Raw genomic sequence first — 27,924 nt, forward strand, 5'->3', positions numbered from 1 at the left:
AATTGTTTCACTGATCCACAGGGTAACTGTCAGCCTGTCCCAGCATTATCCACAGGGTAACTGCCAACCTGTCTCAGCATTATCCACAGGGTAACTGTCAGCCTGTCTCAGTATTATCCACAGGGTAACTGTCAGCCTGTCTTAGCATTATCCACAGGGTAACTGTCAGCCTGTCTCAGTATTATCCACAGGGTAACTGTCAACCTGTCTCAGCATTATCCACAGGGTAACTGTCAGCCTGTCTCAGTATTATCCGCAGGGTAACTGTCAACCTGTCTCAGTATTATCCACAGGGTAACTGTCAACCTGTCTCAGCATTATCCACAGGGTAACTGTCAACCTGTCTCAGCATTATCCACAGGGTAACTGTCAGCCTGTCTTAGCATTATCCGCAAGGTAACTGTCAACCTGTCTCAGCATTATCCACAGGGTAACTGTCAACCTGTCTCAGCATTATCCACAGGGTAACTGCCAACCTGTCTCAGCATTATCCACAGGGTAACTGCCAACCTGTCTCAGCATTATCCACAGGGTAACTGTCAGCCTGTCTTAGCATTATCCGCAGGGTAACTGTCAACCTGTCTCAGCATTATCCACAGGGTAACTGTCAACCTGTCTCAGCATTATCCACAGGGTAACTGCCAACCTGTCTCAGCATTATCCGCAGGGTAACTGTCAACCTGTCTCAGCATTATCCACAGGGTAACTGTCAACCTGTCTCCGCATTATCAACAGGGTAACTGTCAGCCTGTCTTAGCATTATCCGCAGGGTAACTGTCAACCTGTCTCAGCATTATCCACAGGGTAACTGTCAACCTGTCTCCGCATTATCCACAGGGTAACTGTCAACCTGTCTCAGCATTATCCGCAGGGTAACTGTCAACCTGTCTCTGCATTATCCACAGGGTAACTGTCAACCTGTCTCAGCATTATCAACAGAGTAACTGCCAACCTGTCTCAGCATTATCCACTGGGTAACTGCCAACCTGTCCCAGCATTATCCACAGGGTAACTGCCAACCTGTCTCAGCATTATCCACAGGGTAACTGTCAACCTGTCTCAGCATTATCAACATAGTAACTGCCAACCTGTCTCAGCATTATCCACAGGGTAACTGCCAACCTGTCTCAGAATTATCAACAGGGTAACTGCCAACCTGTCTCAGCATTATCCACAGGGTAACTGCCAACCTGTCTCAGCATTATCCACAGGGTAACTGTCAACCTGTCTCAGCATTATCCACAGGGTAACTGCCAACCTGTCTCAGCATTATCCACAGGGTAACTGCCAACCTGCCTCAGCATTATCCACAGGGTAACTGTCAACCTGTCTCAGCATTATCCACAGGGTAACTGCCAACCTGTCTCAGCATTATCTACAGGGTAACTGCCAACCTGTCTCAGCATTATCCACAGGGTAACTGCCAACCCGTCTCAGCATTATCCACAGGGTAACTGTCAACCTGTCTCAGCATTATCCACCAGGTAACTGTCAACCTGTCTCAGCATTATCCACAGGGTAACTGTCAACTTGTGAGTCTGAAAATGGACACTGGAGGTGAAGGAATCAACGTCGTTAGTAGCAACCGGATGTAGTAGAAAGATATAATTTCAACATTCGGATGTTTAGAGCACAGAGTTAATTATATACATTGTATTGTTTCAGATGCGACCTTCCGTTGACTCCCAGGTAACAATTCAACAACGGACCAAGTTATTTGAGCCAACGATAAAGATGATTGAAACGACTCTTTTAGTTGTCAGTCATTCAGTCAGACTTTTCAACGTAAACCACAACAGGCCACTGTGATTCAGTCCTGACCTCTGTAGTTTTACACATTGATTGTTTTTATTTATGTAGCTTAGCTACAGTATCATTAAGGTAAAAAGCAAACATTTCCATTCATTCATTTAAATACATGGCAACATATATTTATGAAATATATTTGGGCATTTATTTTACTAGCTACCACAGCATGCTCTCAAAATGTATTTCCATATATTTAAATATATAAACATATATGTAGAAATATATCAAAAAGGCCCATTTTGTAATATGTCCATATATTTAAATATATGTAATATAAGGCTTAAACACATATTTATTTTAATATACGTAAATACATTAATGTTGTTCAAACAGGGTGGCACCAATGATTAGGGCCAGGCGTTTTGGTTGTTCTTCAGTTGTTGTTTTTCTACCGATGTAGCACTTTCTCACACCGTGATCATCTGACATAATTATCCAATTAGTCCAAAATCAATTCCCAACCGTGTGGTTTGACTTCAAATGAGATTTAAAAGAAAATATTTGTATCAACAGCATGCCCTTTAGACTAATGCACCCAATGATTAGCCTAAGGAAATACATCGGCATAAATATTTTACTTACTCATTGTCTGTTATCAAAATTATATAGGAATAGTAGGCACGTTATCTAAGAAAATGTAGCCAAACAAAAACTAGCCATTTTCATTAAACACGTGTACAAACGTCAATGATGAGGATATATATATTGCTTTTGCAAGCGCCATCTTCCCTCTAAACAAAGTTGACAATCCCAAATTGCGCACCTTCATTAAGACACGTGAAAAGAACGGAGCCGCAGCCCGGAAAAAAACACAAGAGAAAGCATCTCCATAGTAACGGACAAATCCACTGTCACACATTGTGTATGAGAGCTGGGTGAAGATGTTAAAGTTGTTCTGGCTGATAGAGTGTATTTACAGGCAGAGAACTATTCAACAGTGTTAGAATATCACTCCGAGTAGCTTCGCTTTTACATGAACCTTGTGGAGGCGGAGAAGCGCATCTCTCCAAATACTGCCGTCTTAACAGAGATGGATAAAAGGTGTTATGTCTATAGTAAATGAAAATAGGCGAGCCATTAGTATTCTGAAAATAGTTTATATTTCACCCTCTACATTTTCGGATATAAAAATGCCTATCATACCCATATGTTAATTAACAGACAACGAAGACGTCGTGAAATATTGTTGTTAATGGTTATGTAAGGACGAGACTGTTTCACTATATATGCCCCACAACGTTTCAAGGTTGAAGCATTCTTCTGAGACGGCATAATTATGTCAGATGGCTGTCTATCCTGTCTTTCCATTTAAAATGTGACGCTAAATTTCAGGTTTTGCAGAATATATTGTTGTCTGCGAAGAACATCCCAGCGGGGAATTTCAAGCGATAGAGATGTTTTATTGTACACTTATATTTTCTGCTTGGATTCATAGTCTTTCCCCTTTAGGTGTCCTAATTGCCCCATTTATATAACCTCCTGTGATCAGGGATTGAGTCTGTTGGAGGCGATCAGCTTGAGAAAAACGAGGTGTAAAATCACTGATCTACGAATAGAATTCCCTGTCAAATAATAGGTTTTGTGAAATTATGACTCATATGCTGCGCCTCCCCTGGTTCAGGCGATCCCTCCACCAAAAACGAATGGACAACCAGACTGGAATGACTGAGACTTGTGTCAATTACAGAGCATTTCTTAGGATTTTCTGCCTGCATCAAACCCAGTGGATAATGCTGGAATTTTGGTCAATAAATACTTTTTAGTTTTTTTAAAAACGCCTGGCCCTACTATATAAACCCTCTATTTATGCTATGGATCCCCATTCACTGCTGACAAGGATTAAAACAATTATATCACAATAATGTTTGCAGCGATCATTATCATCAAAAACATCCAGGAAATGTCCTCTCTGTTCGCAGGTGGTTAATCTGCGATGGATTAAATCCCGTCCAGAGTCAGGAAGGGATTTATTTATGGAGATACGCATCCAGCCACAGATCTCCTGACTTCTTCAGAGACCTGGAGAAGAACAGAGGTGGATAAAGAACCAGGTAAATCACATAGGAGACTGAGAGCAGCAGGTATCACCTTATGATGTACAATCTATTCCCAGAGGAATAGCACTATACAAGTATTCATTAAAATACTTTACCTGACAACATCAGTCATGCCTTTCTGCAAAGTCTTGACCTGGTAGGGAACTCCATGTTTCTCACACAAAGCACGAACCAGAGGAGCCACCAGGTGGTAGTTATGACGGGGCATGGTAGGAAACAGACTGGGAGACAGAGGGGGAGACAGAGAAAGAGAGGCAGAGAGAGAGAGTGAGGGAGAGAGAGATTAAAGAAAGAGGCAGAGAGAGAGTGGGGGTAGAGAAAGAGTGGGGGGGAGGAGAGAGAGGGAGAGAGAGATTAGAGAAAGAGGCAGAGAGAGAGAGAGAGTGGGGGAGGAGGAAGAAGAGAGAGATCAGACACAATCAGAGTTTTTCAGAGAAACCTCCTTTTCTGAGTAGGATTGTATCGATATTGTATCTAAACACTATTACGAGGTAGAGTATTTAGTACAAACAACAAGTTATATTTAAGATCAAATGAAGCTGAATGCTGCTTAAACTATAACTTTAGTATGTCAGTGACCTGATAAATGACCATATAAATACTGTCATGAAGTGGGCCTCTTTGAGTACAGCGAGCACCATCCCCCTCTCTCTGCACCACCTCTCTCTCTCTTCCCCCTACACTCAGGCTCTGTTAGGCAGGTCATCAATTCCTAGAGGAGTTTCTCTCCTCATGGCAAGAGTATAGAGAGAGTGAGGTTCACAGGAGAACAAAGGAACCTCTTCCAAATCACAGAACTTGAGAACTGAACAATGTCCATGTTTTGGAGAATGTGTTCATGGTCGGGGAAGAATCCAGCTACGAACTGGTCCGTTTTGTACAATTTTGTGAAACTCATGAGACAATACGGCCACGTTACTAGAACTCTGTTTATACAAGAGTCTCAGTTGTGGGGTTTGCATCTAATTGTTGTATAAAATGAATGAGTAAAGATGAAACTATTTGTGAAATTATGTAAAGTGATGTTAATCCTGTTAATGAAAGCATTCCCTTTAAAATCTAGCCAAGTCATTGGCCCGCTCCCATGAGCACAGACAGGATATATTCTACTGTTCCAAATATAACCCCCACCTAATAAAATCCTCTTCAGACCAGCTGAACCTCGATTACCACGAGAGGGAGTTAAGGTTTGAGTAGATTGCTGAATCTTATAACCATACCATGTGGTTAAACTCTGAGACTATTGATCCGACAGAATAAGAGCTACTCTTCGATACTAATTAGTAGTCTGCAGCTAGAAATGATGTACCCGTGAATGCGAAAGCCGACAACCGCCGAAACATCTATTCTACATTTCTGAATGTTACTTACTCTGAACTATCCATTCTAACCAAAGACTCCAGGTACGCAGAGAGAGGGGCGGATGAACTTCCAACAGAGATCACGACGACACACTGAGCGTAAATATATATATATTGATTGCAATTGTTCCCGAATGAGTGAGCGTTCATGTGCAAAGGATTAGCATTTCAATGGTTATAATTATCAACTGTGTCGTGTCTTATCTTTGGCGCCCTTCTCAGTCCCTTTGTCTACCAAGCCGCGATGCCGGTTTAGCCCACTAGGGCACATCCCCTATCATTGCCTTGTAACCATATCTACTTTGTTTGTTTGTGTGTGCATTTCTGTGATTATTTAGTTAGTTAATAAATAAATGATTGAGACAATTGATGTATGGATGATTCATAGTGAAGACTGGGTTCGTGCAGATAACCAACAATTTACGACGTTTGGAATGAGACTAACGTGAGGTAAAGAATAATTAATTAATAGAAGACTAATTGATCAGATATTAAAATATCTGAAAGTTATATTAGGAAAATTATAACTTTGTAATCTGAATATTTTCCTTGGTGCCCCGACTTCCTAGTTAATTGCATTTACCTGATTAGTTAATCACGTAATAATAATTACAGAGAATTGATTTGATAAACTAAAGGTCTTCAGTTTAATGATGCCAAAGACACAACAATACAGTATATACTGTTGACAGATAACAGTAAGGTGGGATATTTGCTTCACTTACTGGTGTTCAATCTGAAAGTTGAGGTGTCCACTGAACCAGTCGTTGAAGGTTGACTGTTCAATGTTGCAAGTAGCACTCAACTAAGACCAGAGAAAGAGACACGTTATAGCTCCCTCTGCTGGAGAACTACAGAAGGCACAGCCCCAGAAAACACTCCTGGACCTGTACTCAGGACTGCTGTTCCCAGATCAGTTTAGCCTTTTAAGATTATAATGAATAGGAATGTATGGACAGGGGGGACCTGATCCTAAATCAGCCCTCCTACTCCAAGACAAGACCCAGTTGTCTAGTAATGACATGTTACCTGCATGGTGAGCCAGTCCTGGTGTCTCTCGTGATCTATCTCCATAGGAAGGTGATTCATCTGGGTCACCCATACAAACCAGTGGCTTTCCAAAAACCTATATACAGTACAATATTCACAATATAATTATTCAGCCACAATATTATATTACATTATTACATCAAGCACAACATTGTGTTGTTTTCTAATACTGTAGATAGTTTGAATAAAACGAATGAATGAGTTCATCTTTGAGCTCCCTCTCAGTTCATACTTTACCTGACGAAGCTGATCAATGCTACTGAGCCAAAGAAACCAAAGAAGGGATAGTAACAGCAGAAGAAGCGAAGGTAGAAACTCATCGACCATGCCAGATCCTTCACAGGAGACAAAGATTGGTATTAGGCCAGACATTATACATCTGGGGTTCCTACCCAGTGGCAACACATCATTAATTTTTTTGAGCCCCACATTTATTAGAAATTATAGATGGAACGTATCGATGCTCATCCGCCATTGGACATAGACATTACACAACAAGTTGGTTGATGATGTAATATACCAGGGAGATATGTATACTGTAGCTAAGAAAGTAATACAAGTGTATGTTGTGTAGTAAGCTGTTAGTAGCCCATGTGCCTCACCCTAACAATTTGGTCCTTTTCCACCTCATAACTTACTCTACTGTTCTGACTTGGTGGTGCACATGTAGCCTACAGCCTGGTTTAGAGACATGTTATCATTTCATATTTTAAGAGCTTTCCTTGTCTGCTTATATCCCCCTTTATTTATCCTATGGTTGTGACTTGGTGTACAGGTTGAACACTTGAAGAACGGCCCATGTTCTGAATTCTGTCGCGGTACATTTCAAAAGTGCTGAACAAGTAGTTATATTGACTACATCCGTCCTAGCTCGCTCATTAATGTCTTAAACGAAATTGCAGATTGCCTCTTATCCACTTGTCGTCCCCTTACGCCATAGTTTGTACATCTCAAATTGTCAGTAGAAACCACATTTGTTTAAGCAAGTCAGCCATATCAGCAATGTTTTTTAAAAGACAGTAAATGAGGCTGAATGAACTGTTTCGCTGCCAGACAAGGCTCCGCTGATAGCCAGGTGTAGCAGTGGTAAGATGAAGGGACTGCTGTTGGGACTCTGCTGTTGGGACAGCTTTATGTAGGCCCTAACAGTTTGTGGGCACCATTTGTCACCATTATAGTGCAATTAATGTATTATTTAGTGTTGTGTAGTGGCTTTGCTGGCATGCATCCCACTTTTTTTGTTTTTGCTAAAATCACCCCTATTCCCCTATAGGATGACTGCAAAGCAACAATTATCACAGTGATAAGGAAGATAGTTCACCCGATGTCACAGGAAGTCCATAAAGATCAAGGACAACAACCACCCGAGCCACTGCCTGTTCACCCCGCTATCATCCAGAAGGCGAGGTCAGTACAGGTGCATCAAAGCTGGGGACCGAGAGACTGAAAAACAGCTTCTATCTCAAGGCCATCAGACTGTTAAACAGCCACCACTAACATTGAGTGGTTGCTGCCAACATACTGACTCATCTCCAGCCACTTTAATAATACAAAATTGGGTGTAATAAATGTATCACTAGTCACTTTAAACAATGCCACTTTATATAATGTTTACATACCCTACATTACTCATCTCATATGTATATACTGTACTCTATACCATCTACTGCATTTTGCCTATGCCGTTCGGCCATCGCTCATCCATATATTTATATGTGCATATTCTTATTCATTCCTTTACACTTGTGTGTATAACGTAGTTGTTGTGAAATTGTTAGATTACTTGTTAGATATTACTGCACGGTCGGGAACTAGAACCACAAGCATTTCACTACACTCGCATTAACATCTGCTAACCATGTGTATGTGATAAAATTTGATTTGATTTAGTCATTTCTGATGGTACAGTCAGTGTGTTGTTGGTAGTACAATATTATTGCTCACTAGCTTTAGTGAGCAACGGACAAGGATTTAGTGCCCCCAGGTGTTCACATAGTCATACCTATCCTGCCCTGCCTTTCTAAGGCCTTCGAAAGCCAAGTTAACAAACAGATCACCGACCATTTCGAATCCCACCGTACCTTCTCCGCTATGCAATCTGCTTTCCCGAGCTGGTCATAGGTGCACCTCAGCCACGCTCAAGGTCCTAAACATCATATCATTTTACTCTCTCGTGGAAGCCCTTATGTTCCAGATGGGAATGAAGAGGATTAAGTCTACATTTAGTTGGTATGAAATCTCACCACCCAGTCCTGTCGTAAAAACATGGTCCGTAATATCTGGATGTGGAAATACACTGGAATAAGTAGTGGAGGTCCAACTGAAACACAGAAGGGAAATATTGGTATGACACACAGTGGTCTGTCTTTTACCTGTTCAATGGAAGTTGATGTGATTCTATACAGAAATCCATGAAACGTGTTCAGCAACTTACTGAGGAAGAAGTACTGGTGTTGGTGATGGTAGGGCATGTACTTCAACTTCTTTATACCATACTGCAATAGACAGAGACAAGGAGTCAGATGGATCTTACACAGAAACACTAATACCGTTTTAACACGACTGAGACAAACCCTTATATGGACATTATTACATGGGTATTTCATGAATATTGCATTCAATTAATGAGCTATTACATGGATATTTCATGAATATTACATTAAATTAATGAGCTATTACATGGATATTATTACATGGTTATTTCATGAATATTACATTAAATTAATGAGCTATTACATGGATATTATTACATGGTTATTTCATGAATATTACATTAAATTAATGAGCTATTACATGGATATTTAAATACTACATTAATAATATTACATGGTTATTTCATGAATATTACATTAAATTAATGAGCTATTACATGGATATTTAAATACTACATTAATAATATTACATGGTTATTTCATGAATATTACATTAAATTAATTAACATGTTGTCTTAAAGGTAAAACATAACCCACTATGTTTAACAGCAGAGAAAACCCCATAAAGGGTATTTTTTCAACTTGAAATTTGATGACGTTTCCTAGAGTGACCCCCAACATTACAACAAGTGAAACATCGCCTCTGTTCATATTTCCATTTAAACTGTACACCAACAGGGTACAAAGATTGTCTGTAAACCACCAGGGTACAAAGCTTGTTTTAGGGTCATTTTTGACCCGGCAGTTATAAATTAATTTACACACCACAAACACACACACACACACACGTGCGCACGCACGCACGCACACACACACAATGATAAATGTAGATTATGTGCTGCTGATTGAACTCAGACCAAACTAAAACTTTCTTGTGGATGTGCAGCGTCTCCCCTCCACGCCCCTTCCACGACCCTTCCACGACCCTTCTACGACCCCTCCACGACCCCTCCATAACCCCTCCATGACCCTTCCACGAGCCCACACATGGAGGGGACTAAATCATCCAAATTTCAGACAAAATAAACATATTTTCAGACAAAATAAACATGTCTTGAAAGCTTTAATAATGTTTAATAATGGGGAATGCAGTCAGAGGCTATAAAGATGCTGCAGATCCTCCCAGTTCTCTCTTTGCTGAAGCCATGAGTGCAGGTTTCAGTGCCCAACAGGTCATAGATCTGATTTTATCAGATGTCCAGGAGGAACCAGAGAACAATGATTTAGAAGAGGAGGAGGTATCTGAAGAAGAAGATGGGGAAGAATACAACCCAGAGGACGATACATCATCTTCAGATGAAGAAGAAGATGGGGAAGAATACAACCCAGAGCACGATACATCATCTTCAGATGAAGAAGAAGATGGGGAAGAATACAACCCAGAGCACGATGCATCATCTTCAGATGAAGAAGAAGAGGGGGAAGAATACAACCCAGAGCACGATGTATCATCTTCAGATGAAGAAGAAATCCCCCAAGCTGAAAGAGAGACATTTTTGTCAAAGAACAGCAAAATAACATGTTCCTTGTCACCATATGACAACCAGGGCGGGATGGCAGCACAAAATGTCCTAAGGATGACCCCACGGCACACAAGACATGCCGTTTCCCATGCCCAGGACATCACCTCAACATTCTACATGTTCATCACACCAGCCATCTGAAAAATCCTCCTGGAGATGACAAATTTGGAGGGTTTCCGTAGATATGGAGACAACTGGAAGAGGGATGGATGAAATTGACCTGCGTGCCTACACAGGGCTGCTAATCTTAGAGGGTGTGTATAGGTCCCGAGGCGAGGCTACAACAAAGGAGGCGTGGACAACCTGGACAAGGTGATTTGAACTTACAGCTGCAGGAGGATGACTGCCCGCAGGCCCCTGGTCATCTTCCATAACATCATTGATGTGTCCTCATACAATGCCTTCATGATACGGAACAAGATCAACCCTATCTGGATGCCCGATAAGCAGTGTTCCTGGAGCAGCTGGGAAAGACACTTGTAACCCCACACATTCAAAGAAGGGAGTGCCTCCCCTGCACAGCAGCATCTGCAGCGCTTGTGAAAGCTGTTCAGGGGGTTTGCATCTTGTCCTGATCCACCTGAGGCTGCAGCTGGGGTATGCCAGAGATGGTAGACAAGAGGAGGAGATGCCACTTCTGCCCCCCAAAGAAGGACTGTAAAACAATACTAAGTGCTGCACATGTGAGAAATACATCTGCAATGTCCAGGCACACACACTTACATACTGTCCTACATGTGATAATTGGAGTTGATTGATTTATGTTCTTCACATTTTTGTTTTCTATCTATTATCTTATTTTATTCTTATTTATTGTTGTTGTTGATACACATTGTGGTTGGGGGCAATGGTTAAAAAAAATGGGAGAAGACTAGTATTTTGTAGTTGAATTCCTCATTGTACAGTATATAAGAATATATCACTATGTTGCCAAAAAAATGTCACGACTACTATTGTTTCAAAACTACTTTCTACTTTCTTTGCCGCTATTTTCTTCGGCTACACGTGTGCTAAAAAGTTTGTTTACACCTTTTTACACCTACCTTTACCATTAATAATAATAGTAAACCTCTAAACAATTATGACAGGTGTGACAGGTGTGCTGTAATAGAAACGAGTGGTGACCACTGATCGAATGCAGTCTTTCTGCATTGTGAAGAGGGAAAACCCCAGATATTCACAACGTTTGTGATGAATGACAGGTTGTTTCTTCATGCAAAATAGATTTGGGGTTTAAAATTCAATCAAGATGTTTTATTTTAGGGGTTTAGTGAAGGCCGGTCATTGTGTACAGAGCAGACAGAATGTTAAGACTACACAGGTTAAGAGGATATTAGAATTTTACATGAATATTATTGTATGGTTATTTCATGAATATTAAATTAAATTAATGAGCTATTACATGGTTATTTAAATACTACATTAATAATATTACATGAATATTTAGATTATTATTCAAATATGACAGGAAGTCAGATGGGTCATAAAGCACTAAGGTTGTGAGTCCAGTTGGGGCAGGAATCACAAATATATTATAGTGATAACTACCTCTACAGGCTGTTTGTCTCCCAGGACGAAGACATGCAGTGAGTTGACATCAGGATCTTTACTAAACACGTTGGGCTTAGCGTGGTGCTGGAAGTGACGATGGTTCCACCAGTTAGCAGAGGCACCCTGGAAACACACAGCTACTGTTACTTAGTAATGGTACACACAATTACACTTACTGTAACTTACACCTGTTGGACACTACACGAAATACGGCTAATGTATAACAGTGAACTTTGAAATGTAACACTGCTCTGGTGAATGTAGGAAAGTGAAAAGGACCGTTTCCATGAACACAGATTAAACTTGTACTTTCAAAGGAGATTATCCATTGAGAATGGTTTTCAGTCTAGAACTAGGTTTAAACTGTGTCCGGTTAACTTAACCAAAGAGTAGCAGAAGATCAGCCTAAAGAAACAGTATTGTCGAATGTCCAACCATTGTCCAGTAGCCTACCTTTAGGTGTCCAATGACAAACTTGTGCAGTACGTGATTCCAGCTGGATTTCTTGCAGACTGACAGGTGGCCGTAGTCATGCTGCAGCCAGCCAGCCTGGGCCTGAGAGGGAGAAAGAAAGGCAGATTTTGAACGGTGTCTGAAAGGTGGTTTGGTAACCCTATCACTAAGCTAAACCCTAACCTAACCTCACCACCCCCAACCTTCACCTTAATCGTAACCCTAACCTAATACCCCAACCTTAACGCTAACCCTAATCCTCTAATTCTAACCTTAATCTGAAACCTAACCATAACCATAATCTTAACCCTAACCCTAACCTTAGATCCTTTTGCCTGACCTTTGAATCTGCCTGTCAAATATCTTCTTGTACTCCCTAATAATACTGTAATGGTACCTGAGATGTGGCCAGCATGAGGGAACAGAGCAGTGTGAGGCTCCAGCTGGTCCCCCAGACCCAGAGCAGGCCCAAAGCCAGGGCCTCTAGTAGCAGGATGTGGCCCAGGTAGAGGCTGAAGAAGAGGGGGCGGGCACGGAGGAGACCCTCCCTCTCCAGACGGTCGCGCAGGGCCTGGAAGTCCTGCACCAGTACTGCCTGTATGGATTAGAGGTGATCAATAATCAATACATATGTAATGAGATCTTTCTCAAAGTAGATGAACCAGGAGGAAGATGGACGATGGTAGAAAGATGAGAATTGAGGGAGAAGAGGGGAGGAAGAGGACAGGAGAGGGAGAAGGACAGGAGAGGGATAAGGACAGTGTAAATTGAGAAGAGAACCCTGTAGAGAAGAAGAGGAAGAATAAGAGGAAGGGTGAGGAAATAGAAGTAACAGAAAGCTGAAGAGAACCAGGATAAGATGTAAGACTCCTGAATAGGTAAACAGACAGCGGGCAGCGGGGAATCTGGGCACATAGACAGGCTGGTATAATGTGATCTAGTTATAGGGGCATCTGGGCATATAGACAGGCTGGTATAATGTGATCTAGTTATAGGGGCATCTGGGCATATAGACAGGCTGGTATAATGTGATCTAGTTATAGGGGCATCTGGGCATATAGACAGGCTGGTATAATGTGATCTAGTTATAGGGGCATCTGGGCACATACACAGGCTGGTATAATGTGATCTAGTTATAGGGGCATCTGGGCACATAGACAGGCTGGTATAATGTGATCTAGTTATAGGGGCATCTGGGCACATACACAGGCTGGTATAATGTGATCTAGTTATAGGGGCATCTGGGGACATAGACAGGCTGGTATAATGTGATCTAGTTATAGGGGCATCTGGGGACATAGACAGGCTGGTATAATGTGATCTAGTTATAGGGGCATCTGGGCATATAGACAGGCTGGTATAATGTGATCTAGTTATAGGGGCATCTGGGCATATAGACAGGCTGGTATAATGTGATCTAGTTATAGGGGCATCTGGGCACATACACAGGCTGGTATAATGTGATCTAGTTATAGGGGCATCTGGGGACATAGACAGGCTGGTATAATGTGATCTAGTTATAGGGGCATCTGGGGACATAGACAGGCTGGTATAATGTGATCTAGTTATAGGGGCATCTGGGCATACAGACAGGCTGGTATAATGTGATCTAGTTATAGGGGCATCTGGGCACATAGACAGGCTGATATAATGTGATCTAGTTATAGGGGCATCTGGGCACATAGACAGGCTGGTATAATGTGATCTAGTTATAGGGGCATCTGGGCATATAGACAGGCTGGTATAATGTGATCTAGTTATAGGGGCATCTGGGCACATAGACAGGCTGGTATAATGTGATCTAGTTATAGGGGCATCTGGGGACATAGACAGGCTGGTATAATGTGATCTAGTTATAGGGGCATCTGGGCATATAGACAGGCTGGTATAATGTGATCTAGTTATAGGGGCATCTGGGCATATAGACAGGCTGGTATAATGTGATCTAGTTATAGGGGCATCTGGGCATATAGACAGGCTGGTATAATGTGATCTAGTTATAGGGGCATCTGGGGACATAGACAGGCTGGTATAATGTGATCTAGTTATAGGGGCATCTGGGGACATAGACAGGCTGGTATAATGTGATCTAGTTATAGGGGCATCTGGGCATATAGACAGGCTGGTATAATGTGATCTAGTTATAGGGGCATCTGGGCATATAGACAGGCTGGTATAATGTGATCTAGTTATAGGGGCATCTGGGGACATAGACAGGCTGGTATAATGTGATCTAGTTATAGGGGCATCTGGGCACATAGACAGGCTGGTATAATGTGATCTAGTTATAGGGGCATCTGGGCATATAGACAGGCTGGTATAATGTGATCTAGTTACAGGAGCATCTGGGCATATAGACAGGCTGGTATAATGTGATCTAGTTATAGGGGCATCTGGGGACATAGACAGGCTGGTATAATGTGATCTAGTTATAGGGGCATCTGGGCATATAGACAGGCTGGTATAATGTGATCTAGTTATAGGGGCATCTGGGCACATAGACAGGCTGATATAATGTGATCTAGTTATAGGGGCATCTGGGCACATAGACAGGCTGGTATAATGTGATCTAGTTATAGGGGCATCTGGGCATATAGACAGGCTGGTATAATGTGATCTAGTTATAGGGGCATCTGGGCACATAGACAGGCTGGTATAATGTGATCTAGTTATAGGGGCATCTGGGCATATAGACAGGCTGGTATAATGTGATCTAGTTATAGGGGCATCTGGGCATATAGACAGGCTGGTATAATGTGATCTAGTTATAGGGGCATCTGGGCATATAGACAGGCTGGTATAATGTGATCTAGTTATAGGGGCATCTGGGCACATACACAGGCTGGTATAATGTGATCTAGTTATAGGGGCATCTGGGCACATAGACAGGCTGGTATAATGTGATCTAGTTATAGGGGCATCTGGGCACATACACAGGCTGGTATAATGTGATCTAGTTATAGGGGCATCTGGGGACATAGACAGGCTGGTATAATGTGATCTAGTTATAGGGGCATCTGGGGACATAGACAGGCTGGTATAATGTGATCTAGTTATAGGGGCATCTGGGCATATAGACAGGCTGGTATAATGTGATCTAGTTATAGGGGCATCTGGGCATATAGACAGGCTGGTATAATGTGATCTAGTTATAGGGGCATCTGGGCACATACACAGGCTGGTATAATGTGATCTAGTTATAGGGGCATCTGGGGACATAGACAGGCTGGTATAATGTGATCTAGTTATAGGGGCATCTGGGGACATAGACAGGCTGGTATAATGTGATCTAGTTATAGGGGCATCTGGGCATACAGACAGGCTGGTATAATGTGATCTAGTTATAGGGGCATCTGGGCACATAGACAGGCTGATATAATGTGATCTAGTTATAGGGGCATCTGGGCACATAGACAGGCTGGTATAATGTGATCTAGTTATAGGGGCATCTGGGCATATAGACAGGCTGGTATAATGTGATCTAGTTATAGGGGCATCTGGGCACATAGACAGGCTGGTATAATGTGATCTAGTTATAGGGGCATCTGGGGACATACACAGGCTGGTATAATGTGATCTAGTTATAGGGGCATCTGGGCACATAGACAGGCTGGTATAATGTGATCTAGTTATAGGGGCATCTGGGCACATACACAGGCTGGTATAATGTGATCTAGTTATAGGGGCATCTGGGGACATAGACAGGCTGGTATAATGTGATCTAGTTATAGGGGCATCTGGGGACATAGACAGGCTGGTATAATGTGATCTAGTTATAGGGGCATCTGGGCATATAGACAGGCTGGTATAATGTGATCTAGTTATAGGGGCATCTGGGCATATAGACAGGCTGGTATAATGTGATCTAGTTATAGGGGCATCTGGGCACATACACAGGCTGGTATAATGTGATCTAGTTATAGGGGCATCTGGGGACATAGACAGGCTGGTATAATGTGATCTAGTTATAGGGGCATCTGGGGACATAGACAGGCTGGTATAATGTGATCTAGTTATAGGGGCATCTGGGCATACAGACAGGCTGGTATAATGTGATCTAGTTATAGGGGCATCTGGGCACATAGACAGGCTGATATAATGTGATCTAGTTATAGGGGCATCTGGGCACATAGACAGGCTGGTATAATGTGATCTAGTTATAGGGGCATCTGGGCATATAGACAGGCTGGTATAATGTGATCTAGTTATAGGGGCATCTGGGCACATAGACAGGCTGGTATAATGTGATCTAGTTATAGGGGCATCTGGGGACATAGACAGGCTGGTATAATGTGATCTAGTTATAGGGGCATCTGGGCATATAGACAGGCTGGTATAATGTGATCTAGTTATAGGGGCATCTGGGCATATAGACAGGCTGGTATAATGTGATCTAGTTATAGGGGCATCTGGGCATATAGACAGGCTGGTATAATGTGATCTAGTTATAGGGGCATCTGGGGACATAGACAGGCTGGTATAATGTGATCTAGTTATAGGGGCATCTGGGGACATAGACAGGCTGGTATAATGTGATCTAGTTATAGGGGCATCTGGGCATATAGACAGGCTGGTATAATGTGATCTAGTTATAGGGGCATCTGGGCATATAGACAGGCTGGTATAATGTGATCTAGTTATAGGGGCATCTGGGGACATAGACAGGCTGGTATAATGTGATCTAGTTATAGGGGCATCTGGGCACATAGACAGGCTGGTATAATGTGATCTAGTTATAGGGGCATCTGGGCATATAGACAGGCTGGTATAATGTGATCTAGTTACAGGAGCATCTGGGCATATAGACAGGCTGGTATAATGTGATCTAGTTATAGGGGCATCTGGGGACATAGACAGGCTGGTATAATGTGATCTAGTTATAGGGGCATCTGGGCATATAGACAGGCTGGTATAATGTGATCTAGTTATAGGGGCATCTGGGCACATAGACAGGCTGGTATAATGTGATCTAGTTATAGGGGCATCTGGGCATATAGACAGGCTGGTATAATGTGATCTAGTTACAGGAGCATCTGGGCATATAGACAGGCTGGTATAATGTGATCTAGTTATAGGGGCATCTGGGCACATAGACAGGCTGGTATAATGTGCCCTAGTTATTATAGTAGATGACTGAAGATGACACACTACGACTTGGTCCCCGGTTCTTCTGACACATTGTAGAAAGGATCATTCTGCACAGCATTCAGTCTGAGATGCATGTAATTCCCTATCAGCCAGAGAAAGACAGGCCTCACATTGGTCCCCGGGTCCCTACCTAAACCTACAGTATGTTAGAGTGGGTGTGGTGCTATGTCAGAGGGAGAGATGCTGTAGGCTTCACATTCTATGTTTCATTATGTAGCCTACAACGATGTATGTTATGGGCGTGGTGCTGTAGAGGGAGAGAAATAAAGATGGGCCTCCTCACGTTTTTCCCCTGGTCCTGGCTGGGCTCTGTCGGTGCCAGCTCTCCAATCAGCAACGGCTTCAGAAACTTCCTGACAAAATTAGGATCGGGATGGAATGCGACAAATGCTTCCTAGAAATTAGAGACATAGATTCATCTATGTTGTTTAAGAGAAATACATACAAATGTCCTTTATTTGTCTCTCAGTACAAAAATATAATTAATATTCACAGAGTGATTAAATAAAGACGCATCATGCAGAAATCGCTCCGCCGTTTCCTGGTTGTTACAATTCTAATAGTTCGCCCTAATTTCAGTTCATGTGACAAAACAAGCAAGTATAATGTAGAGAATATATATAATATAGTGTAGAGAATCATATATATAATATAGTGTAGAGAATATATATAATAATATAGAGTAGAGAATCATATATAATAATATAGTGTAGAGAATATATATAATAATATAGTGTAGAGAATATATATAATAATATAGTGTAGAGAATCATATATAATAATATAGTGTAGAGAATATATATAATAATATAGAGTAGAGAATCATATATAATAATATGTAGAGAATCATATATAATAATATAGTGTAGAGAATCATATATATAATATAGTGTAGAGAATCATATATAATAATATAGTGTAGAGAATATATATAATAATATAGTGTAGAGAATCATATATAATAATATAGTGTAGAGAATCATATATAATAATATAGTGTAGAGAATATATATAATAATATAGTGTAGAGAATCATATATAATAATATAGAGTAGAGAATCATATATAATAATATGTAGAGAATCATATATAATAATATAGTGTAGAGAATCATATATAATAATATAGAGTAGAGAATCATATATAATAATATAGTGTAGAGAATCATATATAATAATATAGAGTAGAGAATATATATAATAATATAGAGTAGAGAATATATATAATAATATAGTGTAGAGAATATATATATAATAATATAGTGTAGAGAATATATATAATAATATAGTGTAGAGAATATATATAATAAATAATATAGAGTAGAGAATATATATAATAATATAGTGTAGAGAATCATATATAATAATATAGTGTAGAGAATATATATAATAAATAATATAGAGTAGAGAATCATATATAATAATATAGTGTAGAGAATCATATATAATAATATAGTGTAGAGAATATATATAATAATATAGTGTAGAGAATATATATAATAATATAGTGTAGAGAATCATATATAATAATATAGTGTAGAGAATATATATAATAATATAGAGTAGAGAATATATATAATAATATAGTGTAGAGAATATATATAATAATATAGTGTAGAGAATATATATAATAAATAATATAGAGTAGAGAATATATATAATAATATAGTGTAGAGAATCATATATAATAATATAGTGTAGAGAATATATATAATAAATAATATAGAGTAGAGAATCATATATAATAATATAGTGTAGAGAATCATATATAATAATATAGTGTAGAGAATATATATAATAATATAGTGTAGAGAATATATATAATAATATAGTGTAGAGAATCATATATAATAATATAGTGTAGAGAATATATATAATAAATAATATAGAGTAGAGAATATATATAATAATATAGTGTAGAGAATCATATATAATAATATAGTGTAGAGAATATATATAATAATATAGTGTAGAGAATATATATATAATATAGTGTAGAGAATATATATAATAATATAGTGTAGAGAATATATATATAATATAGTGTAGAGAATATATATAATAATATAGTGTAGAGAATATATATAATAAATAATATAGAGTAGAGAATATATATAATAATATAGTGTAGAGAATCATATATAATAATATAGTGTAGAGAATATATATAATAATATAGTGTAGAGAATATATATATAATATAGTGTAGAGAATATATATAATAATATAGTGTAGAGAATATATATATAATATAGTGTAGAGAATATATATAATAATATAGTGTAGAGAATCATATATAATAATATAGTGTAGAGAATCATATATAATAATATAGTGTAGAGAATCATATATAATAATATAGAGTAGAGAATATATATAATAATATAGTGTAGAGAATATATATAATAATATAGTGTAGAGAATCATATATAATAATATAGTGTAGAGAATCATATATAATAATATAGTGTAGAGAATCATATATAATAATATAGTGTAGAGAATATATATAATAATATAGAGTAGAGAATCATATATAATAATATAGTGTAGAGAATATATATAATAAATAATATAGTGTAGAGAATCATATATAATAATATAGTGTAGAGAATATATATAATAAATAATATAGTGTAGAGAATATATATAATAATATAGTGTAGAGAATATATATAATAATATAGTGTAGAGAATATATATAATAATATAGTGTAGAGAATATATATAATAATATAGTGTAGAGAATATATATAATAATATAGTGTAGAGAATATATATAATAATATAGTGTAGAGAATATATATAATAATATAGTGTAGAGAATCATATATAATAATATAGTGTAGAGAATATATATAATAATATAGTGTAGAGAATCATATATAATAATATAGAGTAGAGAATCATATATAATAATATAGTGTAGAGAATCATATATAATAATATAGTGTAGAGAATATATATAATAATATAGTGTAGAGAATCATATATATAATATAGTGTAGAGAATATATATAATAATATAGTGTAGAGAATCATATATAATAATATAGTGTAGAGAATATATATAATAATATGGAGTAGAGAATCATATATAATAATATAGAGTAGAGAATATATATAATAAATAATATAGTGTAGAGAATATATATAATAATATAGTGTAGAGAATCATATATAATAATATAGTGTAGAGAATATATATAATAATATAGAGTAGAGAATCATATATAATAATATAGAGTAGAGAATATATATAATAAATAATATAGTGTAGAGAATCATATATAATAATATAGTGTAGAGAATATATATAATAATATAGAGTAGAGAATCATATATAATAATATAGTGTAGAGAATATATATAATAATATAGTGTAGAGAATCATATATAATAATATAGTGTAGAGAATATATATAATAATATAGTGTAGAGAATATATATAATAATATAGAGTAGAGAATCATATATAATAATATAGTGTAGAGAATATATATAATAATATAGTGTAGAGAATCATATATAATAATATAGTGTAGAGAATCATATATAATAATATAGTGTAGAGAATATATATAATAATATAGAGTAGAGAATCATATATAATAATATAGTGTAGAGAATCATATATAATAATATAGTGTAGAGAATATATATAATAATATAGTGTAGAGAATCATATATAATAATATAGTGTAGAGAATATATATAATAATATAGAGTAGAGAATCATATATAATAATATAGTGTAGAGAATATATATAATAATATAGTGTAGAGAATATATATAATAAATAATATAGTGTAGAGAATCATATATAATAATATAGTGTAGAGAATATATATAATAATATAGTGTAGAGAATATATATAATAAATAATATAGTGTAGAGAATCATATATAATAATATAGTGTAGAGAATATATATATATAATAATATAGTGTAGAGAATATATATAATAATATAGTGTAGAGAATCATATATAATAATATAGTGTAGAGAATATATATAATAATATAGTGTAGAGAATCATATATAATAATATAGTGTAGAGAATATATATAATAATATAGTGTAGAGAATATATATAATAATATAGTGTAGAGAATATATATAATAATATAGTGTAGAGAATCATATATAATAATATAGTGTAGAGAATCATATATAATAATATAGTGTAGAGAATCATATATAATAATATAGAGTAGAGAATCATATATAATAATATAGTGTAGAGAATCATATATAATAATATAGAGTAGAGAATCATATATAATAATATAGTGTAGAGAATATATATAATAATATGTAGAGAATATATATAATAATATAGTGTAGAGAATCATATATAATAATATAGTGTAGAGAATATATATAATAATATAGTGTAGAGAATCATATATAATAATATAGTGTAGAGAATCATATATAATAATATAGTGTAGAGAATCATATATAATAATATAGTGTAGAGAATCATATATAATAATATAGTGTAGAGAATCATATATAATAATATAGAGTAGAGAATCATATATAATAATATAGTGTAGAGAATCATATATAATAATATAGTGTAGAGAATATATATAATAATATAGTGTAGAGAATCATATATAATAATATAGTGTAGAGAATCATATATAATAATATAGTGTAGAGAATCATATATAATAATATAGTGTAGAGAATCATATATAATAATATAGTGTAGAGAATCATATATAATAATATAGAGTAGAGAATCATATATAATAATATAGAGTAGAGAATCATATATAATAATATAGTGTAGAGAATATATATAATAATATAGTGTAGAGAATATATATAATAATATAGTGTAGAGAATATATATAATAATATAGTGTAGAGAATATATATATAATAATATAGAGTAGAGAATCATATATAATAATATAGTGTAGAGAATATATATAATAATATAGTGTAGAGAATATATATAATAATATAGTGTAGAGAATATATATAATAATATAGTGTAGAGAATATATATAATAATATAGTGTAGAGAATATATATAATAATATAGTGTAGAGAATATATATAATAATATAGTGTAGAGAATCATATATAATAATATGTAGAGGATCATATATAATAATATAGTGTAGAGAATCATATATAATAATATAGTGTAGAGAATATATATAATAATATAGTGTAGAGAATCATATATAATAATATAGTGTAGAGAATCATATATAATAATATAGTGTAGAGAATCATATATAATAATATAGTGTAGAGAATCATATATAATAATATAGTGTAGAGAATATATATAATAATATAGTGTAGAGAATATATATAATAATATAGTGTAGAGAATCATATATAATAATATAGTGTAGAGAATATATATAATAATATGTAGAGGATCATATATAATAATATAGTGTAGAGAATCATATATAATAATATAGTGTAGAGAATATATATAATAATATGTAGAGAATATATATATAATAATATAGTGTAGAGAATATATATATAATAATATAGTGTAGAGAATATATATAATAATATAGAGTAGAGAATCATATATAATAATATAGTGTAGAGAATCATATATAATAATATAGAGTAGAGAATATATATAATAATATAGTGTAGAGAATATATATAATAATATGTAGAGAATATATATAATAATATAGTGTAGAGAATCATATATAATAATATAGTGTAGAGAATCATATATAATAATATAGTGTAGAGAATCATATATAATAATATAGTGTAGAGAATATATATAATAATATGTAGAGAATATATATATAATAATATAGTGTAGAGAATATATATATAATAATATAGTGTAGAGAATATATATAATAATATAGAGTAGAGAATCATATATATAATATAGTGTAGAGAATCATATATAATAATATAGTGTAGAGAATCATATATAATAATATAGTGTAGAGAATCATATATAATAATATAGTGTAGAGAATCATATATAATAATATAGTGTAGAGAATCATATATAATAATATGTAGAGAATCATATATAATAATATAGTGTAGAGAATATATATAATAATATAGTGTAGAGAATCATATATAATAATATAGTGTAGAGAATATATATAATAATATAGTGTAGAGAATCATATATAATAATATAGTGTAGAGAATCATATATAATAATATAGTGTAGAGAATATATATAATAATATAGTGTAGAGAATATATATAATAATATGTAGAGGATCATATATAATAATATAGTGTAGAGAATCATATATAATAATATAGTGTAGAGAATCATATATAATAATATAGTGTAGAGAATCATATATAATAATATAGTGTAGAGAATATATATAATAATATGTAGAGGATCATATATAATAATATAGTGTAGAGAATCATATATAATAATATAGAGTAGAGAATCATATATAATAATATAGAGTAGAGAATCATATATAATAATATAGTGTAGAGAATATATATAATAATATAGTGTAGAGAATATATATAATAATATAGTGTAGAGAATATATATAATAATATAGTGTAGAGAATATATATAATAATATAGTGTAGAGAATATATATAATAATATAGTGTAGAGAATATATATAATAATATAGTGTAGAGAATCATATATAATAATATGTAGAGAATATATATAATAATATGTAGAGAATCATATATAATAATATAGTGTAGAGAATATATATAATAATATAGAGTAGAGAATCATATATAATAATATAGTGTAGAGAATCATATATAATAATATAGTGTAGAGAATATATATAATAATATAGTGTAGAGAATATATATAATAATATAGTGTAGAGAATATATATAATAATATAGTGTAGAGAATCATATATAATAATATAGTGTAGAGAATATATATAATAATATAGTGTAGAGAATATATATAATAATATAGTGTAGAGAATATATATAATAATATAGTGTAGAGAATATATATAATAATATAGTGTAGAGAATATATATAATAATATAGTGTAGAGAATATATATAATAATATAGTGTAGAGAATCATATATAATAATATAGTGTAGAGAATATATATAATAATATGTAGAGAATCATATATAATAATATAGTGTAGAGAATCATATATAATAATATAGAGTAGAGAATCATATATAATAATATAGTGTAGAGAATCATATATAATAATATAGTGTAGAGAATATATATAATAATATAGTGTAGAGAATCATATATAATAATATAGTGTAGAGAATATATATAATAATATGTAGAGGATCATATATAATAATATGTAGAGAATCATTGTATGAGAAAAAATGGGAAATAACTTTTTCATAACCAAAAAATATTTGCATATCTCAGCAAACAAAACAACAAAACCGAAAGTAAAAGAAAAAAGAAAAATGAAAACTTAAGAACAGGAAGCATAGAAATAGAACAGATAGAACTGCTTATTAAACATTTGCATATTGCAGCTTTAAGATCATTATCATGATCCATCAATGTACGATCCACTAACAACTAGTGTAATATGTCATTATCACAATGTACGATCCACTAACAACTAGTGTAATATGTCATTATCACAATGTACGATCCACTAACAACTAGTGTAATATGTCATTATCACAATGTACGATCCACTAACAACTAATGTAATAAGTCATTATCGCAATGTAGGATCCACTAACAACTAATGTAATAAGTCATTATCGCAATGTAGGATCCACTAACAACTAGTGTAATATGTCATTATCACAATGTACGATCCACTAACAACTAGTGTAATATGTCATTATCACAATGTACGATCCACTAACAACTAGTGTAATATGTCATTATCACAATGTACGATCCACTAACAACTAGTGTAATATGTCATTATCACAATGTACGATCCACTAACAACTAGTGTAATATGTCATTATCACAATGTACGATCCACTAACAACTAGTGTAATATGTCATTATCACTATGTACGATCCACTAACAACTAGTGTAATATGTCATTATCACAATGTACGATCCACTAACAACTAATGTAATATGTAATAGAGTCATAATGTACGATCCACTAACAACTAGTGTAATATGTAATAGAGTCACAATGTACGATCCACTAACAACTAGTGTAATATGTCATACCTAAAACATTATAACATTTGCAACAGTCTTCTTGGAATAACTTGAAAACATTTCACCAACAACTTCCATAGTTAGGCTACTGACCGTGGCATCTTCTCCAGCAAAGTGACTGATGACCCTGATGCCCCCCGGGTGTCTCTTCGCCCACTGGGTAATATTATAGACCTTCCTGTCGATGACCAACCACTGGTCGCCTCTGTGGCAGTGCTTCTGAACCTCTTCCCAGGTGTAGACTGCACTGCCACCTCGCCCTCCACCGGGCCCAACCCCGTCACCCTTGGCCGGCTCGCTTGACTCCGTCTGCTGACCTCCGCCCCCCATCCTCGGTTCTCTCTGCTCCACTCACACCGTCGCTGTGTCGGCTGCGCTCTGACCAGTCTGTCCAACTGAAACACACTGAGGACCAGTCAAATGCAACGTACAGAGAGGAAGTCAGGGAATGGAATCAGAATCAGATCATGCTGTCTGAGCCAAGTCACACCTACATGGTGAAATGGTGTGACTCTTCTACAGTTTGATGTTTATTGGGATGAGTCTTGTCCTGGAGGCAGATCTGAGAGATTTCCACTAGATAAGCCAACTGCAAAGTCAAAATTGGTTATATTAAAACATTTATAAAAACAAACATTTCCTTTTTGGTCTTAATTTAAGATTAGGGTTAGGTTTAAAATCTGATTTGATGACTGTGGCTGTGCTAGCTAGTGACCATTCGGCAGAGCTGCCTCCAGAACAACATTCATGACGAAAAACGCTAACCTGCGATTCTTCTGCCAGAGGGAAGGGAGATGTTTTCCAGACAACGTTGTACAACAAAATGTGTTGTTCAATTCATTTGCTGAAAATATCGAATGACGAATACCTGTAGAGGCGCAAGAATGTCAGCCAGTCTGGGTCCTGTAATTCTGTGGAGTTCCTTTTCTAACAAAAAAGATAACGCCATTGTGTAGGCATGGACTCCTCTTCTTTTCCGCATATGTTTCCCGAGTTTTATGTGACACACAGTGCAAACCTTTATGAGTGGTTCATGTTAATGTCTGTATAATGACACACATGATAAAATCGAAAAGTCGTGTCAACCGTTACAGAAATCCCCAGGCTACATGACATTACATTAAATCAGGCTATATTGCGATCAACAATATAACGCAATTATACAATGATGATGTGGATACAGAATGAATAGAATAGCTGCACTCACCAACATTTCCAGATGTGCAATCCTCTCCTCGCTCCGTCTCTTATTCATAAAAATACATTTACTTCTTTCTGATTACCCGTCTCATCATCTATCCAATCAAATCACCAGTAGGCTACTAACTGTATATTTCGTTCCTATAGCTCACTCAGTCATTCACCCACTCGTTCACTATACAATTCAAAGCCGATCATTCGAGGGTCTCTAGTCCAATAGAGTTGTTTCACTAGCCTGCTGCCATATCTGCAATTGGTTCATAACAGCCTTTCCGAATTATATAAAAAAAAAATAAAGGCCGGCCCTCTCTATCTGATTGGCTTTCTGGTCTGTCAATCACTTTCCTATGTCAATAGTTTACCTATTCCAACCAATCAGGACGTTCTTGGACGCAATCAGGGCCCCGCCCCTGACACAGTGCCTGTTTACATGCTGTCTCAAGAAGAAGAAAGGACTGCTCCCTCCCCCCTGATGCTTTCCTGTGTAGTATTTTATCCGGATCCCCATTAGCTACAGGCAAAGCTGCTTCTACTCTTCCTAAGGTCCACACAAAACATAAAACATGACATAATACACAACATGAATAGACAGATACAGAACTACATTCATTAAAATAAATAAAATAACGTGAAATTACAATACACAAAACAAAAATATAAAACACGACATGTAAAGTGTTTCATGAGTTGAAACAAAATTATCCCAGAAATGTTCCATATGCACATAGAGCTTGTTTCTCTCAAATGTTGTGCACAAATGTGTTTACATCCCTGTTAGTGAGCATTTCTCCTTCGTCAAGATAATCCATCCACCTGACAGGTGTGGCATATCAAGAAGCTGATTAAACGGTGTCAAAGTTGGCCTCCCGAGTGGTGCAACAGTCTCATGCACTACATCACGTGTGCTTGAGGTGTCACTACAGACCCGGGTTCGTCTGGGGAGAGTTTGGCCGGACGGGATTTCTTTGTCCCATTGTGCTTTAGCGACTCCTTGTGGCGGGCTGGGAGCCTGCAAGCTGACCTCGGTCGCCAGTTGTACAGTGTTTCCTCCGACATATTGCACTGTCAACTGTGGGACCTTATATAGACAGGTGTGTGCCTTTCCAAATCATGTCCAATCAATTGAATTTACCCCAGGTGGACACCAATAGAGTTGTAGAATCATCTGAAGGATGATCAAT

At 35.9% G+C, this 27,924-nt stretch overlaps 1 protein-coding gene and 1 long non-coding RNA gene across 6 annotated transcripts; one reads left to right on the forward strand and one right to left on the reverse strand.

Moving 5' to 3' along the window:
• Window positions 1-1,935: 1,935 nt before the first annotated feature.
• fads2 (fatty acid desaturase 2) lies at window positions 1,936-26,979 on the reverse strand. 5 transcript variants are annotated; one of them, XM_036968522.1, is made up of 15 exons: window positions 26,751-26,939; window positions 26,309-26,411; window positions 26,038-26,132; window positions 25,637-25,938; window positions 17,668-17,778; window positions 12,634-12,831; window positions 12,237-12,338; window positions 11,781-11,906; window positions 8,712-8,772; window positions 8,521-8,597; window positions 6,515-6,612; window positions 6,257-6,353; window positions 5,953-6,032; window positions 3,962-4,087; window positions 1,936-3,828 (listed from the first exon to the last, which is right to left on the reverse strand). In XM_036968522.1, the coding sequence occupies exons 4-15, from the start codon at window positions 25,871-25,873 to the stop codon at window positions 3,777-3,779; spliced, it is 1,365 nt and encodes a 454-aa protein (XP_036824417.1). In that variant the 5' UTR covers window positions 25,874-25,938; window positions 26,038-26,132; window positions 26,309-26,411; window positions 26,751-26,939; the 3' UTR covers window positions 1,936-3,776. The 5 variants fall into 5 exon arrangements, with proteins under 5 accessions (XP_036824417.1, XP_036824416.1, XP_036824415.1 ...); XM_036968521.1 differs by having other exon boundaries at window positions 25,637-25,948; window positions 26,751-26,938; XM_036968520.1 differs by lacking the exon at window positions 26,038-26,132 and having other exon boundaries at window positions 25,637-25,948; window positions 26,751-26,979.
• Window positions 3,747-7,693, forward strand: LOC110521171. The gene is made up of 3 exons (XR_002473084.2): window positions 3,747-3,860; window positions 5,263-5,326; window positions 7,551-7,693. It is a non-coding gene; the product is annotated as an uncharacterized LOC110521171 (long non-coding RNA).
• Window positions 26,980-27,924: the final 945 nt, after the last annotated feature.

The sequence above is a fragment of the Oncorhynchus mykiss genome, chromosome 30, assembly GCF_013265735.2.
Source record: "Oncorhynchus mykiss isolate Arlee chromosome 30, USDA_OmykA_1.1, whole genome shotgun sequence".
NCBI lineage: Eukaryota > Metazoa > Chordata > Actinopteri > Salmoniformes > Salmonidae > Oncorhynchus > Oncorhynchus mykiss.

Bases quoted from the DNA above. Each gene is read 5' to 3' on its own strand.
- fads2 (XM_036968520.1), bottom strand. From the start codon at position 25,873: ATGGGGGGCGGAGGTCAGCAGACGGAGTCAAGCGAGCCGGCCAAGGGT. The intron at 17,779-25,636 runs GTCAGTAGCCTA...TCTAATTTCTAG, and splicing joins TTGCTGGAGAAGATGCCACG to GAAGCATTTGTCGCATTCCA. The intron at 3,829-3,961 runs GTAAAGTATTTT...GTTCTTCTCCAG, and splicing joins GGCATGACTGATGTTGTCAG to GTCTCTGAAGAAGTCAGGAG.